At 43.1% G+C, this 17,942-nt stretch overlaps 1 protein-coding gene across 4 annotated transcripts in view; it reads left to right on the top strand.

Annotated features, from left to right (window-relative positions):
• DGKG (diacylglycerol kinase gamma) overlaps positions 1-17,942 on the top strand; it is a 181,833-nt gene that overhangs the window by 32,012 nt on the left and 131,879 nt on the right. For all 4 annotated transcript variants that reach the window (XM_069472806.1, XM_069472807.1, XM_069472808.1 and 1 more), the window contains one exon: positions 12,204-12,280. In XM_069472806.1, the coding sequence (XP_069328907.1) occupies positions 12,204-12,280 (77 nt within the window). The remainder of the gene's footprint in view (positions 1-12,203; positions 12,281-17,942) is intronic.

Consider the following 17,942-nt stretch of genomic DNA (forward strand, 5'->3'; position numbering starts at 1 on the left):
AGGTCATTAAGACCTCTTTAGACTATAATCTTGAAGGGCCAAAGGCTGCGTAGTTACAAGGTTACTCAATCATTTACTTTAATATACTCTTGCATTTGGAAGAGTGTATTTATTTTTCAAAACCCTGCTTTCAGTAAGATAATGAATCCCAACATGTGTTTCCGCACTTCATTCTGGAAAGGCCTGGGCTTTTGCTTGGGGCTCTGGGTTTCCCATTAGTTGGGCCAGGAACCATTTCAGTGCCAGACGTGGAGGTGGTGAGGTCCACATTCACACACAGGCACACAGCTGTGCCCCCTCAGGCCACTCCTGACGCTGACGGGTGACAGGAATCTGCTCAGGCTGTGGTGAAACACTGTACTCTGCACACACAGAGGCCCGTGTCTGGTGCCAGCTTTCTACAGAGCCCTTCGCCTCTGCCCCACCCCTGGCCCTGTGGCCTCTCCCTTCATCCCCATTGCGCTGGTACTTCTGTAAATCACTAGGCCTAGAGCGTGTTGACCTGCCCTACAGTGCCAGCACAGGTCCCCCGCAGGTGCACTTTGGCAGCCCCTCCCTGCTCCCCACAGGGCAGCAGCCCTTGTCCACAGCACTGGTCTAGAAGTCGGGGCATCCTGTTCAAGTGCCAGCTGTGCCCCTGCTCTCTGTGATATATGACAACCCTTACACCCCTGAGCCTCAGCGTCCTCTTCTGTACAGCCAGAGGGTTGGACTAGGTGTTCTCTCCCTGAAGTCCCTTCCAGGCCTAACACTCCCATGCCTCCATATGCTCCCAGTGTCCATAGGAGCCCCATAGGGTTATTGGCCAGTGTCCCTCCTGGGGCCCTGGAGCCTGTGGTCTCTTGTCTGGCCACAGTGGGTTTAGAGAAACTCTAATATATTGATGAGGAGCAAGGAATCACTCTCCAGGGTAAATGCAATTTAATTCAGCCTGCTCTGTGGGTCAGCAAAGTACCAGGCCCTGTCAGGGATGCAAGAAGGGGCCTATCCTTGAGGAGCCAGAGTCTCTCAGGGGCGCCAGCAGTGTGCTGCGACACCAGCAGAGAACGGCTGCAAGGCGGCAAACAGCTCCAGTAGAGCTGGCTAAACCAAACTAAGCGTGTAAATGAGAAGGGAATTGGAAACCAGAGGAAACCGGTGCAGGAGGGTGTGTTACTTTGCTAGGCTGTGAGCAAAGTACCACAGCGTGGGTGGATTGAAGAACAAATTTATTGTCTCAAAGTTCTGGAGACGAGAAGTGCAAAATCAAGTAGTCGGCAGGGTTGTTTCCTTCCGAGAGCTGTGAGGAAAGAATCTGTTCCAGGCCCGTCTGCTGGGCGTGTGGCTGGCCGTATTCTCCCTGAATGTCTCCACACGGCATTCTCCTGGTGTCTCTGTGCCCAGACTTCCCCGTGTTGTAAGGACACAGTCGTATCAGATTGGACCCGCCCTTCTCCAGTATGACTTCATCTTAACTAACTACATCTACAACAACCCAAATACGGTTACATCGGAATTACTAGGGGTTAGGATGCAAAACATATGAATGGGGGGGTGGGGAGGGACACAACTGAACCCATAACGGGATTTAGCTGGGTGAACTCTATGGCGGAAAGAAGTTTAAGATGTGGGCAGCAGATGGGAGAGGGAACAGTGGAAGCAAGGGAGAGCGTGTATGGGAGGGTAAGGACAGCTTCTAGGCTAGGCAAGGGCAGGAGCAGAGGATGGGGAGGAGGACGTAAGGAGGGATGGGGAGAGCAGAGGAGGCCTTGGGCCCCGCATGTCAAGGTGTGAGCAGCATTTAGAGCCATGAATCTGGAGGCTCTGGGCAGGGTGGGTCAGATCCAGTAGCCACTGGGTTGGGGACTCAGGCAGGATCCTTTGGGTGAAATCTAGTCTGAGCTGAGGAACAAAGATAAGATGGTGAGTGTGGCAATGAACAAATGCAAATTTATGGGAAATTGTGGTAGAAATATTATCAAAACTTGCAGAACAAAAGGAAGCCACCAAAGATACCTCACAGACTGGCCCTGTAGAAAATGGCACCATTAGGATGTAGGACTGGTGGAGACAGTGTGGGAATGCTGACTTTGAGATGTTGACGACACGTCCATGTAGGCATTCATATGTGCTGGGCTGTAGGGACCAGCAATGAATGAGGCACTGTTCCTGCCCTCAAAAGCTCACAGCCTCACAGGAGGAGACAGACAGGACACGAACCAGGATGTGACAGTGTGGCAGGGGCTCAGGAGTGTGCAGCATGGAGGAGGATGTCCAGGCCAGCCTAGTGGGGCCTTCCTGATGCAGGGGTCGTTTTCAGACTGCAGGAACATGAGGAGGGAGGGGGAAGGGCACTCTAGGCAGAGGAAGTGGCTTGGGCAAGGGAAGGGAGATGGGGACAGCAGCTCACAGGCTGGGAGCCTAGAGTTGGTGCCGGTGTGGGGGGTGTAGGGGGAAGAACCAGAGAGGTAAGTAGGACCCCATGATGGAGGATCTTGCTTTCTAAGTGACATGTCATGTAGGCCCAGGAGGGTATGTGATGGGATGCGAGTGGGAATGAGGAGTCAGGCTACAGCTCTGGCTTGGGAATCGTGTGTGGAGACAGCAAGGAGAGAAAAAAAGAAGAAGAATGAAAGCACTTCTAGGAGCTAGAATGTTAGGGGAGAAAAGGAAAGGATGGAGAATGGGCCCAGGGCGTGCCTCAGCCAGGGGTCCAGGAAGAAGAGGAGCCGAAGAAGAAACGGAAAGGAGAACCAAGAAGGCAACTAGGTAAAAGAGGGTCCACATGGAGACAGCTAAGGGAAAGAGGGGTTCCAAATGTGGCAAAGCAGTTGAGCAGGCAGAGGGATAAAAAGAAGCTAGAGTATTTAGTAGGAAGGGGTTCTTTTTGGTTTGGGCCTTTTCTTCAACCGTCGTCTCTGTCCTTCTCTGACAACTTCCTCATGTTGTCCACATCCCAGGACTGGACAAAGCTTTCTGCCAACACTGTTCTAACAGGAGAGGGGAAAAAAAGATACAATTCTTAGAAAATGATTAATCTTCAGAGAAAACCCTGAAAAAGTCACTTCCACCAATTTTAGACGCATTCTGGTATTCAGTCGGATTGCATTGCCATAGCAACCACTCTCTGTAACCACATAAACAGGAGCTGTACAATAGCAAAATAATGAAATGTACAGCCTGAGAATTGAGAACTTTCTCCAGTGGGGTTACCAGGCAGGAGAGCCTCGTGGTGTTTTCCATTTATATGGCGTAAAGCCTGAACCTTCTCTGGTGGCCTCCTATGGGCATGGGGGAGTCATCTTAAAACACTCTTGGAGACATATATGTTTATTTTATATGTTTACATACATCATATATACACACACAGACACACGTAGTTGACAATAAGCTTAATGTGAATCAACAGTGTAAAGTACATGTCAATAAAACTAATGTGATATTAAGAAATTTTAATATTAAAAAAAGTAACAATTTTGAAAAACAGAAAGATGAAATTTAAATCTACCCATGATCCTATTTCCCCATGATAACCAGTACTAGCATGTTTGGGTATAAATGTAAGTATAAATATAAATATCAAAACATACATATACACACATACATATGTAAAATAAACTTGGGAGTACACACACTATGCCATTTTATGCTGTTTTCTTCACCCTAACAATATGTTTGACTTATCTATAGCTGCGTCAAAACAGCTTCAAAACCGTGAGTTAAAACAAGCACCACTTTGTTTTTCCCATGATTCTATGGGCCAGGAACCTGGTCAGGACCCAGCAGCCAGGGCTAGTCTGCTCCACAGTGCCTGGGCTTCAGGTGGGAGGCCTCAAACAATTCAGCACATGGTTTATTCACTACGTGGTGGTTTCTCAGTGTTCCTCCGTGGAACCTCGTTCCCCAGCATTCTGTTATCTTCCAAGCCTTCTCCGTGTGGCCCTTCTTTTCAGCAGAGTAGCCTGGACATCCAGGCTCAGGGCTCCAAGACCATAAAAGCAGCAGCTGCCAGGCCTTGCAATGCCTGGCCTGAGAGGTCCTAGAACAGAACTCCCTTCACCGTCCATTGGTCAAAGCAGACACAGGCCCAGCCCACATTCAGCGGTGTCTCCCCATGAATGGACTCCACATCTCATGGAGGAGTGGCCCACACAGGGAGGGTAAGAATTGATGGTGGCCATCTTTGGGGACTGACTAGCACACAGCACATGATGAGGCATTCCCATGTCAGGCAATATGCTTCTGAAGCATGGTTTTTAGTGGTTTCAGAGATTTTGATTTCTTTTGAACACATTTGTACTATTTCATTTAACCAAACCAGTGATTGCAGTCTGAGGATATATTAGTAGATTCATAGTATCCAATTAGGCAAACTGATATCCATATTCTATCCTTCCCTGATCAGACCTCTCCAGAGAACTGAATTTCTCTCTGGGCACAACAGTTTGCAATGGATTGAGAGAACCTGGAACTTGTTTGGGAAATGCCCCTGGCATGGTGAGTGAGGGGCCCCACAGGCTGATTATGAAGAAATGAATATATTGTGCATATTTGCTGGGGAAAGGAAGGGAAAGGTGAGGGAGGGCTTGTTGTACTGAAATAGTTGACTGTGGTTGTGGGGAAAAGGTGTTAAATTAATTCTGAATAGCTTCAAGAGGAAGCCCTAGGACTATTGGGAGGAAATTATAGGAAGAATTTAAAGTATGGAATACATTAATTCCTGATGGTCAAACCTGTCCAAGATGGAACAGAATTCACTTAGAAGTGACTGAGTTTCCTTTCCCTGAAACTGTCTGGACAGGGAGTTGGCTGCGACACTGTAGGGGACATATGATTAGTTGTCTAGTTGATTAAATGACGTTCATCAGCCCTTCCAATACTTGGTTTCTATCCTACCCCAGTTAAAAGTCCCATGATTTTTTCAAGGACAGAAACTGTTCATTTATTCAGAGAGGGAAAAAAGGAAAAACAACTGATGAAGCAACAATTTAACTTTTAGTTGTCAAAAAAATTAAACCAAACATTTCCTACAGCAGCCAGTAGTCACTTAAACTATGTAGAATTTATTTATTTATTTATTTATTTTTATTTTTTTTGTGAGATGGTCTTTGTCACCCCAGCTAGAGTGTATAGAATTTTTAAAGCTAGGAGAGATCTTAACCACCATCACTTCCATTTGTAACACCCTTTACAAATGAGAACACTGTGTCCAGAAGAGTTCTGTGTCTTGTCTAGGATCACACAGAAGGTCAGTGGTAAAATAGGAATTGAGACCAATTTGCACTGGTCTCAATTCCAGTGCAAATCCAATTTGTTTTGACTCATTGCCAACAAATTAAACAAAAAGTACTCCTTGGAGCTCAATCTTTAACCATACATTGGTTAAAAAATAGACATATATGTATATGTGTGTGGGAGGGGGAGAGAGCAATTAAATATAATAAAGCAGAATTTTAAAGTACATTTAAAAAGAATGAATCAGTATATTGTGCTATTAGGAAACATATTTCATTAGAATCAGATCATGGCAAATTTTCTGACTTTAAGATGTAGGTACAGTTCAAAATTCAAAACTGTCAGAGTTAGAGAAAATATTTAGGGCTGATCTGTAGAACAATGGAAGCTCTAAGTAAGTGTCATTGAAACCTTGCCATTTATATTGGCCATTAGACAGAGATCTCATCAAATGTTCGTGCAGTCCTGGGCCCATAAAGGGTCATATCTAGTTGCTTCTATCTTGGAGGGATAATCACGACCATTTCTCACCCACATCTGTTTTAGCACAACTGGCCGCCTTTTCTCTTAGTGATGATGAGGACTCTACCCAAAAGGAGTCACAGAATCCATGGACAGGTAGAAATTTCTATGGAACAGTGACTCTCAAAGTGTAATGTACACACCAATGTCCCGGAGAGCCTGTTAAAATGCAGATTCTGAATCGGTAGGTCTGGGGGAGTGTTGAGATTCTGCATTTCTGCCGAGCTCCCAGGGGATGCTGATGCTGCTCGTCCGGGGCCACACTTTCAGTTGCAAGATGGTACAAGTCGTCCAACCCATTCCTTCACCTTTACTTGAAATATGACTGATGAGGCCAAACTATGTGGAGAAAAAGTGGGAAATTTCACTAGCAGTATAAATTTTACTTACAAAATAAGCCATACCAGTCATTTGGATCATTTATAATGGCAAGAAATTTTAGTATCCCAAAAAGGATTTCCTTATGTCAGCCAAAATTCCCTCTGGTTCAACGTAAAGTCTTTTCCTCTTAGTTTATATGTAACATCTGTGGCAGAGCCATCGCTTCCACAGGTCAGTGGTCCTCCGCCTTGGCTGCATAATCACATGGAAGGCTTGGAATACTTCCAATCCCCTGCCCACACCTCCAGGACCATTTTAGCACATTCTACAGGCATGGGACTGAGGCATTAGTATCTTTTTTAAAGCTCCCCAAGTAATTCCAATATGCAGCCATGGTTGAGAACCACTGGTCTACGTTGTCTCCCTATGTCTCTGGGAATACAGGACACATGGGACAAGTATGACCAGCCCAATCCCTTTTCTAGCCCTCATTTATTCAATAAATATTTATTGAATATCTATTTTATGCCAGGCAGTGGGCTCATGTTGGGGATAAACAGTGAACAGGAAAAGAAGTTTAGCTGGGAGAATGTGTGTGTGACAAGTGAGTCAATGCTGATGAAGCTGGGCCTCTCACATGCGCTTCCCACATCCTGCTCTGGGGCTTGGCTCCTGGCTACAGGGGTGGGCCTTGTGATGCAGTGCTGCTGGCCCTGGCCCCTCTGTTTTGACATCATCCTTCATCTTCCAGGACCCTCAAGGAACCCTGCTCTTGTTTTTGTACATCTCATGTTCTTGACTCCCTGGAGTAGTTGGAAAATTTATTCATATATCCCAGCTTTCATCAGAAGAAAAAAAATCTAGCTTCTATTTTTTTCTTATATACCAACTTCCCCTTGCCTTCCTCCGTGTGTCTTCCCCACTACTGCTACCACTGCCAGCCCAGGTTGAGAGTCACTTACGGCTTTTCCAGTCTGTGGAATATGTTCCTCTAGCCTCAGCATCGTGGTCTTTTCTGAGTTGCGGCAGGCGAGCCTTAGCAGTCAGCCACAGACCTACAGGGATGTTGCTTAAGGCCTACTCATCACAAGTGAGGTCTGTAGACCTGCACAATTGGTGTCACCTAGGATCTTATTCAAAATGCAGAATCTCAGGCCTTGGCCCAGACCTACTGAACCTGCATTTTACCAGATCCCCTGTGATGTACATGCATGTTACAGTTTGAGAAGCTCCTAGACAATTTTGAGGAATGGGGAGTTATGATGCACCTTAGAATTTCACTCTCATGTATAGGTTTTCAGATTCGCTTTTGAAAATATTGATTCATACTTATTTCAAAGTTTAATGGTTTGATGATGTAGTGCTCAAATGCTCAGTGTTCTTACCTAGAAGACAGACCATCAACTTTGGGTCCTGGTAAAGTTTGCTGAAGTCTCTGATTTGGCTGCTTGTTCAGATGGAGGGCATCCCTGTCCCACACCAACGTAGTAACAAAGGTGAAAAAAAAATTTTTGCCCTTAAAATGTTTTGAATTTTCTCAAATACTAGGAGCAAGTGTTTGGTTTAGGTCTCAGAGTTCTTGGCACATAAAGTATAAAGAGAAAATCTTGGGCTGAAAACTTCCTAGGGCAGTTGTTACCACTACTAACCTTAATCACAGAGAAGAGCCTTCTAACCACCTGGTTTAGGGTAGAACTGAATGCTGAGAGTCCTATCAGACTGGGTTAATGCAAAACATGCCCCTACCTTGCCAAGCGGCTGAATAAGTTGACCTGTGGGGTAGAGTTCTTTGGTATTGTTCACTTAAACAATGAAGAATGTCTGCCAAGCACAGCCATTATAGATTTAGCAATATTATAAGCACTTTTTCCCTTTGGCAATAATCATCCAACAAGATCAACCACTTCTTAAGACAGTCTTCACTTACAACAATAAAATCACATCATAGAACAGCAGTTCTCAACCTTGGCTGTACATTTGAATCCCTAGAAGCTTTAAAATATACTGTTTCCTGGGTTCCCCAAGAGATGCTGACTTAATTTATCTGGGGTAGGGCCTGGGTTTCAATGTGTATAGGGCTCCCCAGGTAATTCCAACATGCAGACAGGTTTGAGAGCCACTGTCATAGAGGAAGGGTCTTATCTTCTGACTTACACGTGTTTGGGTATCCAATAAATCTAATTGCTGTTATCACATTATTTAGACATGTTAAAAAATAAGGGTGACTCACTGGTTGTGTACCCTTCAAAGAATCACTTAAATTCCATAAACTTCAGTTTCCTCTTCTCTAAAATAGGGATAATTATTTCCTCTTCTCTAAAATAGAGATAATTGTTACACTGGGGTAGTTTTGGAGAATTAAATAAACTATATAAGGTGACTAGAATAGTGCCTAGCATAAAATAAGCACTCAAAAAACTGAAAGTTGTTACAAAGAACTGTGGACATGACCCTATTTTGTATACTCAGAAATGGAGCACGATGTCCTCTGTGTCTGGTGGTGGTATTATGATAAAGACTTTGGCAAAGGAGTTTTCTACTGAGGTTATGCTGTTGGGTCCACAAATGACACCTGAAATAAGATCAGGGAATGCTCCAAAGAAGTCCCTCAGTGTTCTTATCTGTTTTAAGATGAAACAAAATGGAGCAGTGATTGGCAAAGCAGATTAGTCATGCATAATACCCACTTACTCCTCATGGGAAAAAAAAAAAAAAAAAAAAAAAAAAAAACCCAGCCCAGAAATCTGTTGAAAAGAAAACTGTCATAAAGTATCAAAGGACATTCAAGGAGAAAGTAATGTGTCCCAAATTTGAGAATTAGGTTATTTCCCTTTTTAAAAAAGGTTTTGATGCCATGAGCCTATAAAAGCCCGTAAAGTAAAGTGAAGTAAATGTATGATGAGTAATATGCTTCACAGAAAACTAGTTAAAAATCTCTTGGATTATTTTTTTTTTTTCATTTAATTTTAGGCTATTAATCAGATATCTTAAAATAAATGTCTTTTCTATTTTTCCTTTTTAAAAAATCTCTGTTTGTGTGAACATATGATGAAAATGTGTGCATACATTTCTATCTATATCACACATTTGAATATAAAGCAGGATTTTGAAAATAGAGCAATGGGACTTTAGAACCAAAGGATTTCTGCTATGGTTAACTGTGGAATATCCAAAATGCAACAATATCAAAAGAGTATAAATTAAGCCAGGCGTGGTTGTTCACACCTGTAATCCTATCACTTTGGGAGGCCGAGGCAGGAGGATTGCTTAAGGTCAGGAGTTCAAGACCAACCTGGGAAAAAGCAAGACCACATCCCTACAAAACAAACATAAAAATTAGCTGGGCATGGTGGAACTCACCTGTATTCCCAGCTACTTGGGAGGATGGGGCAGGAGGATCTCTTGAGCCCAGGAGTTTGAGGTTGCAGTGAGCTGTGATGATGCCACTACACTCTAGCCTGGGCAACAGAAAATGCTGACTCTACACTCTTCTTGTAGAAGCCACACTAAGGGTACCCATGTTCTCAAATTTGCATTTTTTTAATTCGGCCACTTTTGCTGAGCTAAAAACCTCCCATTAAAATAGACTCTAAAATGTAGAATTTTTTTCTAAATAATTAAACTGCTTATAGAGTAATTTAAATATATGTGTGACATTAACTGAGCTCTGGCCTAATTCTAAACTTTCTTCCATTCTGTTTCCTTTGTGGTCTTTAGAAAATAGAAATCTGGTTATGTTATTTCACCATTCAAAAAATCTTTAACCGCTTCAAAATCAATGTCCTTATCTCAGCATTCAAGACCCCCAAAAGTCTGGTCCCATACTACTCTGTGATTCTAACTTACCCTAAATGTTCTATGGTGCCTATCCCTGCATCTTTGCTAACTGTGTCTCTTCTGAGAATACCCTTTTTACTTATGTCTGCCTTTGAAAATCTTACCCATTCTTTATTCCCCAGCTCAAATGCTACCTCCTTCATAGGACATCCTCAGTCCCCATCCCAACCCCACTTTTATCCTAATTTTACTTCCCCACTTGGTGTTTCATAAAACTTCATATTATTGCTACAGCATTAATTACACTTTTACTTGTCTTTGCAAATGTTTGGGAAGCAGTAGTGAATAATATGTAAGGGAAAAGAATACAGAATTTTGAGCCACACTAAACTTGAGTAAAAACACTGGCTTTTGAGCAAGTCAATTAATTTTTCTGAATTTTAGCTTCTTCATCTGTAAACTGAAGAAAATATTACCAAATTTGCATGGCTTGGTAGAGGTGAGAATATGCAGGTGAAGGCCCCCAATGAGGGGTAACTATTATTACCGAAATTATTCTACTCATCTTCCCCACTAGTTCATTAACTTGTGTATGTATCTTGCAGTGTCTTGCCCTCCATAGTGTTTTCTGAATTCAATGGAAGCAGTCCAAATTGACGGCATCTGCTGCCTGGATCTTACTGAGCTATTAGTTTTTGAACATCTGTTTTGAATTTCAGAAAGAAAATTCCATTTTTAGGCAACAGCAGCATTTTCCTGTGGCATTTCAATATGTCTCAATCCTAAAATGATTATAACTTCTGCTTGATTTAATCCAAGTCAGCAAAGCCATGGAGAACAGCCCAGCCCATAAGTATATCGACTTTATCTAGGTCTAAGAGAGCTTAACCCTCTGTACAAAGAGCCTGAACAACAAGGAACACTGTGTGAGCTTTTAATGATATTGCCCTTTGCTCAGATGTTTAAATAGCAGCAATAATGGAGCTTGGGAATCTCTTAATTATCCACAATCCTGAGAGACAGGGAGAGCACAGGTCATAGAAACCCTGGTTTGCTTTGATGTCTAGAGTACGGATAACCACACAGGGTGCACTCATGATATGTTTCTAATGACAATTATTTAGCCCCTTTTCTTTACTCCCAATTTCCTTATAAAACTCCAAAAGGAAGGAGCCACTATGGTCTCAACTGGTTTCTGTATTATTTCTTATGGAAAGTAGAATTTTCTAGGCCACCACACTTCATGAATCCTCTGAGTCTTTCTTTGTCCCCTTCCAATATAAATGTAACTTATAGAGAACATTGAGGGGAAATCATGGGGGGTTGGGAGGGCTTAGTTTCCAGAAGAAAAAGTACCGGCTGCTAAAAATATGTTAGAAATACCATAGGAACACAAAATCAACCGCGCTAATTATGAAACATAATTGAGGTTATGTTTTATGTGTCAGAATGAATAGCTTAATTTCCCCTATTGAGCTAGAAGATAAAAATCAAGAAAAGGAGGCAGAATTGTCAAGATCCCAGAATTAAAAGAAACCTCCTTGCCCTATTGTACAATATTGTTTCAGCACCAAGGACAGAGCCTTGTAGAGCTTAAGGCCCACCCATCCTATATAATTAACAAATTTTTAATGTTTTAAAATTTCCATTTAGATGTTTATACACTCATATATATATTGTTTTTCTGAGTTCTAGTTACATGTCAAACCTTGGTATGATAAACAAGACTCACCAGCTAATTACAGCTGTCAAGATAAAACTGGTGCAGGAGATGAGCAAGATAGATAAGTAGCACTATAGGACAAGAGCTGCTACAGAGTCGTGTACAAGCCACGTGGCAGCCAGACGAGGGAATGCTTAACCTTGACTGGTGCAAAGGAAGACCTTACAAAGGAGTTGACATTTGAGCTGGATGTAGTAGATTGAAGTTTGCGAGATGGAAAAGAATCGCCATGAAAGAACACACAGTGTATTCAGGAATGTCTAGAGATGTGATTTGATATGGCTGAAATGTGGGGTGAGTGGGGTAATAAGGAATAGGCTAGGTAGAATCACCAAGGGCTTGTATCCCATGTAAGGGGATTAGGCTTTGTTCTAGGAAAACAGAAAGCCATCAAATAGCTTTGAGCAAGGATATTATCTGATCAGATTTGTGTTTTAGAAAGATAGTTCAGGTAGCAGGAGAAAGAACAGACTAAAAAAAAAAAAGAAGTGAGCAGGCAGAGGGGAGATAAAGGTGACATTCTTCCAGATGGTCCTGGGAGTGAGGGACTGCTCCACCACAATCATGGTTAGAGAGGGAGAATTTATTTGGCCCACCTGCCATTAGCTGTTCACCAGTGTTTCACATGTGAATTGTGTCTTTCCAGATTCCTCAAAGAAGATAAAGGATGTCTTGACTGAATTTAATGAGGGTGGGAGCCGCAAACAATATGATCCACATGAGGTGAGAACATTTCCATTTCAAACCTTTAAAAAAAAAAAACAAAAAAACCCTGTGTTCCAGCCTTCCCATAATGTGTTTTCCTCTTGGAGATTTAGCTTGCCTTGAAGTACTTGCTCCTCAACATGTTTTTTCCTAAGTCTCAAGTGATCCATTAGTGTTACCTGGCGTTATACATTTCTCAAGTCCATTCACCCCTCCCACTGTCCTAGACAACTACTACTTCTTCTTTGATCATAGTTCTCACTCCTCCTCCCCTCCTCATTCTCAATTAACTATTGTGTGTTCTACTTTTTTTGTTTTGTTTTGTTTGCTTTTTTTTTTCTGGTCAAGTGTGTGTTTTCTACTGCACTGAGAAAACAGAAACAATCAGAAAAGATCTTCTACAAGCTGCCTCACTCCATGTGCCCACTTGCCTGTACCTTTTCTTCTGTAACTAAGGATGAACTCTCCATGCTCTTGTCTGGTCCAACTGCTCCACTTGTGCACTCCATCCCATCCTCTCTTGGCTTATTGACAGGCATTGCTTCAGCAACACAGCTCCCTCTGCCCCTCTCTTTCCCTCCCTCCTCCTCCCTCTTTCTCCCTCTATCTCCTTCACATAAGCTCTCCTCTATATATTAGATTTTTCCCTTCAACATATAAACAAACTGTTATTTTTCCTATATTAAAAAATGTTCTGGCCGGGTGCGGTGGCTCACGCCTGTAATCCTAGCACTCTGGGAGGCCGAGGAGGGTGGATTGTTTGAGCTCAGGAGTTCGAGACCAGCCTGAGAAAAAACAAGACCTGTCTCTACTAAAAATAGAAAGAAATTATCTGGACAGCTAAAAATATATATACAAAAATTAGGCATATATATAGAAAAAATTAGCCGGGCATGGTGGCGCATGCCTGTAGTCCCAGCTACACAGGAGGCTGAGGCAGGAGGATCGCTTGAGCCCAGGAGTTTGAGGTTGCTGTGAGCTAGGCTGATGCCACGGCACTCTAGCCTGGGTGACAGAGTGAGACTCTGTCTCAAAAAAAAAATGTTCTCCTGACTCCACTTCTCCTTGCAGCTACCACCTCATTTCTCCCCTGTCCTTTATAGCAAAACTGTGCAAAAGACTCATTTCATCCAAGTTCTCTTCTTCATACTTTCTTGAAAACCCATCAGTCAGTGTGTAACTCCCACTCCTCCACTAAAACCACTAGTCAAGACAGCCAAGCACCTTCATGGGGCTAAACCCGATAGCCATTTTGCTCAGCGCCATTGGGCACGGTGGATCAAATCCTTCTTCGTTTTCTTCACTTGGTTTCAGGACACTAAACTATCCTGGTTTTCCTCTTTCCCCTCTACTTTACATTTCCACTTAAAAATCAAATAGGCATCTCAGGCTTAGCATGAGCTCAACTGATGTCCTTGATTTTCCCTGTAAAACCTATTTTCCAGCAGTCTTCCCCATTTCAGTAAATGACAACTCTACTCTTCAAGTCATTCAACCTAAAATTATGGAATCATCATTGACTTTTCTCTTTCTCTCATATCCTACATCCAATTCATCACCAAATTCTGTCACTTGTACCTTCAAAATATATCCAAAATCTAGCCACATTTTACCACCTGCACTGTTACCATCCTGGCCTGAGTCATCACCACATTTTGCCCAGATTATTTCAAGAGACTCCTAACTGAGCTCCTTGCTTCTGCCCTTGCCCTTTAAGTCTATTCCTCACACATATCCTGAGCAATCTGTTAAAACTTGTGTTAGAGTTTGTCACTACCCTACTTGATGATGTCGTATGGTTCCCTCCACCCCCTACTCAGAGTAAAAGTCAAGGTCATTACAATATGCACCTCCCCTACTTTCTGATGTCATTTCTTGCTACTCTCCCCCGCCTCATTCCTTTCCAGCCATATTAGTCTTCTTGATGCTGTCAAATAAGCCAGTGTCACTGTAACTTTAGCACCATCGCACCTGCTGTTGCCTCTTGTTGGAATGTTCCTCCCCAGCATACCGACGTTGTTCATTCTCTCACCTCCTTCAAGTCTGTGTTCAAATAACCTTCTCAGTGATTGTCACCTTCTTTATCTAACCTTGAAGCCCTCTTTCCTATCCCCCTGACACTTGCTATCCCCCACTCTCTTTATTTCCTCCTTAGCACTTCTCACCAGCTCTCACACTATATAATTTACTTAATTGATTGTCTGGCTCTCCTACTAGAATATTTTTGTTCACTGTTGTGTCTCCAGTGCCCAGAAGAGTATCTGGCTTATTGCAGGCATTCCATAAATATTTTCTAAATAAATAAGTGGATGCAAAACCTCCCCCCACTTTCAAATTCAACTCATCTAACATTGCTTGGGCATCTAGGCACTGTTCTGGGCACTGTAGAAGGTATAAAAATGAAGAAATACAGGACATACTTCCTACTGGCAGGGTCAAGTTCATGACCCTGGAGTCACATGGTCTTAGATTAGACATCTATGGCTGTCATCACCCAGCAATGGGGCCTTGAATAATATTTCACCTCTTTGACCCTCACTTTCCTTATCTGTGAACCGAAGATAACAAAAAAATAAAAACCTTGACATTTGTGGGAGAATTTTTGCAAAGTGTCAAACACTCTAGAGGATACTTTAAAAATGGTGCCCGTTTTTACTCCTCTTCTATTCCTTTTTCCCAGAATGTGTCATACTCAATTCCCTTTTCCCTGCTCTGGAGTCTTTTTATGAGGGCTAATTGCAGAAAAGTGACTAATCAGCAGGAATAATTTAAGGAGAAGCTGGCCACTTACTTATTCACACTGTCATCATCCATTCCACAAACCTCAGTCGGTGCCTTCTCTGCTGGACACTGTAAATGAATCAACAAGGCTTGTGCCCTCAAGGTACACCTGAGAGGGGCTTTGGATAAAATGCACCAATCACTGAGAGAAAGAAGCAGGAGGGAGGTTGCTGGAATAGGGGTAGGTTGAGAATGCACCATTTCAAAGAACATTCCTGAGGAGAAGGCATGCAGAGAAGATGGCAGAGCCAGCAAAGAACTCACTGCCCCACACCTGCCACTTCCAGCTCCAAAAACATGGGAACAAAAACCTGGCGGGGGCTGCTAATCGGCCTGTCTGCCCTGGGGCTGATGAGTGAAAGGGGAACAATTTGGTGAGGGCCACCGCTGGTGTGAAGGCCATGGGAGCTTTCAGAAGCAGGGAGCAGCTCAGATGTTAGAAGCACGCGGCCGCCCTCGCCTCTGTCAGGGCTGGCCCCCACTTATTGTATGCCTGACACTGCTGTGTCCCAGGGGAGCGCTGTCACTCTGATTTTGTTCTCTCACACAGTGCAGCTGACTTTTAGTAGGTGTAATGTCATGCCATAGGGATGGAGAAACAAGGGTTTAATTTCTCTTGAGCTTGATGGCTTACTGCTGCTAAAATGTCTCAATGAAAAACAAGTTAGCTGTGGGAAGGGACAGATTGCTAGAAAAGCTAGGACAGAAATAAAAGTCTGCCAAGTAGGGTAACTGCATCTGGCCATGACAAACATGCTCTTGCCCAACACCACCAAGCGATTCTCTGGAGAAAAGAGCAGTAGGAGGCAGCCCGAGCAAAACCCAGCAGAGCAGAAGAGGCAGGTGGCTTGGCGGTGCTGTGAGCCTGGACTCAGATAAACCTGAGCACAAAGCCCAGCTCTGGCACATGCTTTATGACCTTGAACAAGTGATTTATGTCATAAGAATTTGTTTTTCCCAGAAATGACCGTAATAGTCCCCCTTCACACTGTCGTCTTGAACATTAAAGTGTCTGATGCGTGGTACGCTCTCCACCTAGTTCTCCTCCCTTCCTGACCTGTGTAAGAATTGACACACTGTCTTTAAGCAGGTTGCAGCAGCAGCAATTGCCCAGCTAATTCCTGCGTGAAAGCTGCTGGGGGACAACAGGATTCCTTTGGCCTGGACAACAAGGGTGCCTGTGGTGTTACTCTAGGACTCAGAGAATCGCCAGCGTGCCTCCTGGTGGTTTGGGTGTGATGCCCAGCCACTCCCTACCCAGTCACCCATCACACATTTACTAAGCATTTACTCTGATCCTGGCCTGTGCTCGTAGAGAACTTTTTGTAACCCAGATGTCACTTTGAGAGTGGGACAGAGCCACATTTGTTGAACTTGGGCTTGGAGGGAGTGGCAGGAAGCACTACACTGGCTCTGGGACCTGTGACAGACATAGTAGCAGGAGCACTGGACTAGGGGTCAGATCTGAATTCTTGTTTTCCTCTGCTGCTAGCTCACTGGACGAAATCACTGAATCTCCCGAGCCTTGATGGCATGAGGAGACTCAGTCCCTTTTGAGGCTCTTCTGATGTGAATGCTCTAGTTTCTGGGTTTATTCTATGCCATCCTGTTCTCCAGGATAGGGACATGCATAGTTGGGCATGAGTGTCATCGTCATTATTTTCTAAGTTGTCATTAACAGTTTGTCAATTCTTTTCCTATGGAACTCACTGTTAATGACTACATTTTGTAATTATTAATATTTCAATACCTTTGCCTCTTATATATAATACTGAGTCTCTTGAAGAAATGGACCCATGTCTAATTCATTGGTGTGTTCTCCATTGGTGCCCACACTCTGCTTTGTACTTAGGAGGCTCAGTATAGATATAGATATAGATATAGGTAGATATATACACAGATATATATAGAGACACACATATATATATATATCTTTTTTTTCCCCATGAAACAGATCCCATAGTAATTAATGACAGCCAGGGGTCAAACACCAGGCCATTCCTGAGGTGTTCCAGTTAGAAACCCAACATCCATTCAAATACCTACCAAGAAACATTGTAGTCGGTGATATAGGGGATACAAAGATGAAATAAGATATTCTCACTACCTTCCAGGAGCAATGGATCTAGTAGAGGAACTAAGATATTAATGCAGAGAAGCAGATACGAGTGTCACAAGATAGGAGCCAAGGTGTAAAGTATAGAAATTCAGGTACGGGATTTCATATCAGGCTTCCTGAAAGAGGTGGCATCTGTGTTGGGCCTTAAAGCATGACTGGAAATTTTAACAGGTCAAGAAGAAAGCAGTTCATGCAGAGTGAAGTACATGGAGGTTTGGTTATTAAAAAGCACAGAGATTAGTGTGTACAGAGTATATAGGTACACATAGGAAATAATAGGAGAAAATATCAGAATTGTCTTAGAGCTTGAAGTAACTACAAATCTAAGTTGGAGGGTAACTAGAGAGGTTGTGAATCGCAAAGGTCTCAGAGAGGATGGTCCATTGAACTGTAGGAACACTACATATTAGAACTTCTATTTACATTCATTTTTTCTCATCTAATTTTCATTTCCAATTTTTTTGTATATTTTATAATGTATAGTATAGGAGCACAGTAGTACATCAACTGATCTCAGCTCTCCTATGGCAATTAGAAGCCATGGAAAATTTTGAATAGGGAACCAACCTTATTAGAGTAGTGCTCTGGGAAGATCATGGCAAAGATAAGTTGGCTGAGAAGACCAACAGATCGAGCTGGGGTCAGGGAAGCCTTGGAGAGGTATTGCAGTGGTCCAGGTGAGATGCAAGACACAGAAGTCTGGAACCAGAAACTTGGGAGATGGCAGCAGGGGCAATGGACGTAGAAAAGGTCTGGATGTGACAGAGGTCACAGAGGAAC

Source organism: Eulemur rufifrons, chromosome 7 (assembly GCF_041146395.1).
Source record: "Eulemur rufifrons isolate Redbay chromosome 7, OSU_ERuf_1, whole genome shotgun sequence".
Classification (NCBI taxonomy): Eukaryota; Metazoa; Chordata; class Mammalia; order Primates; family Lemuridae; genus Eulemur; species Eulemur rufifrons.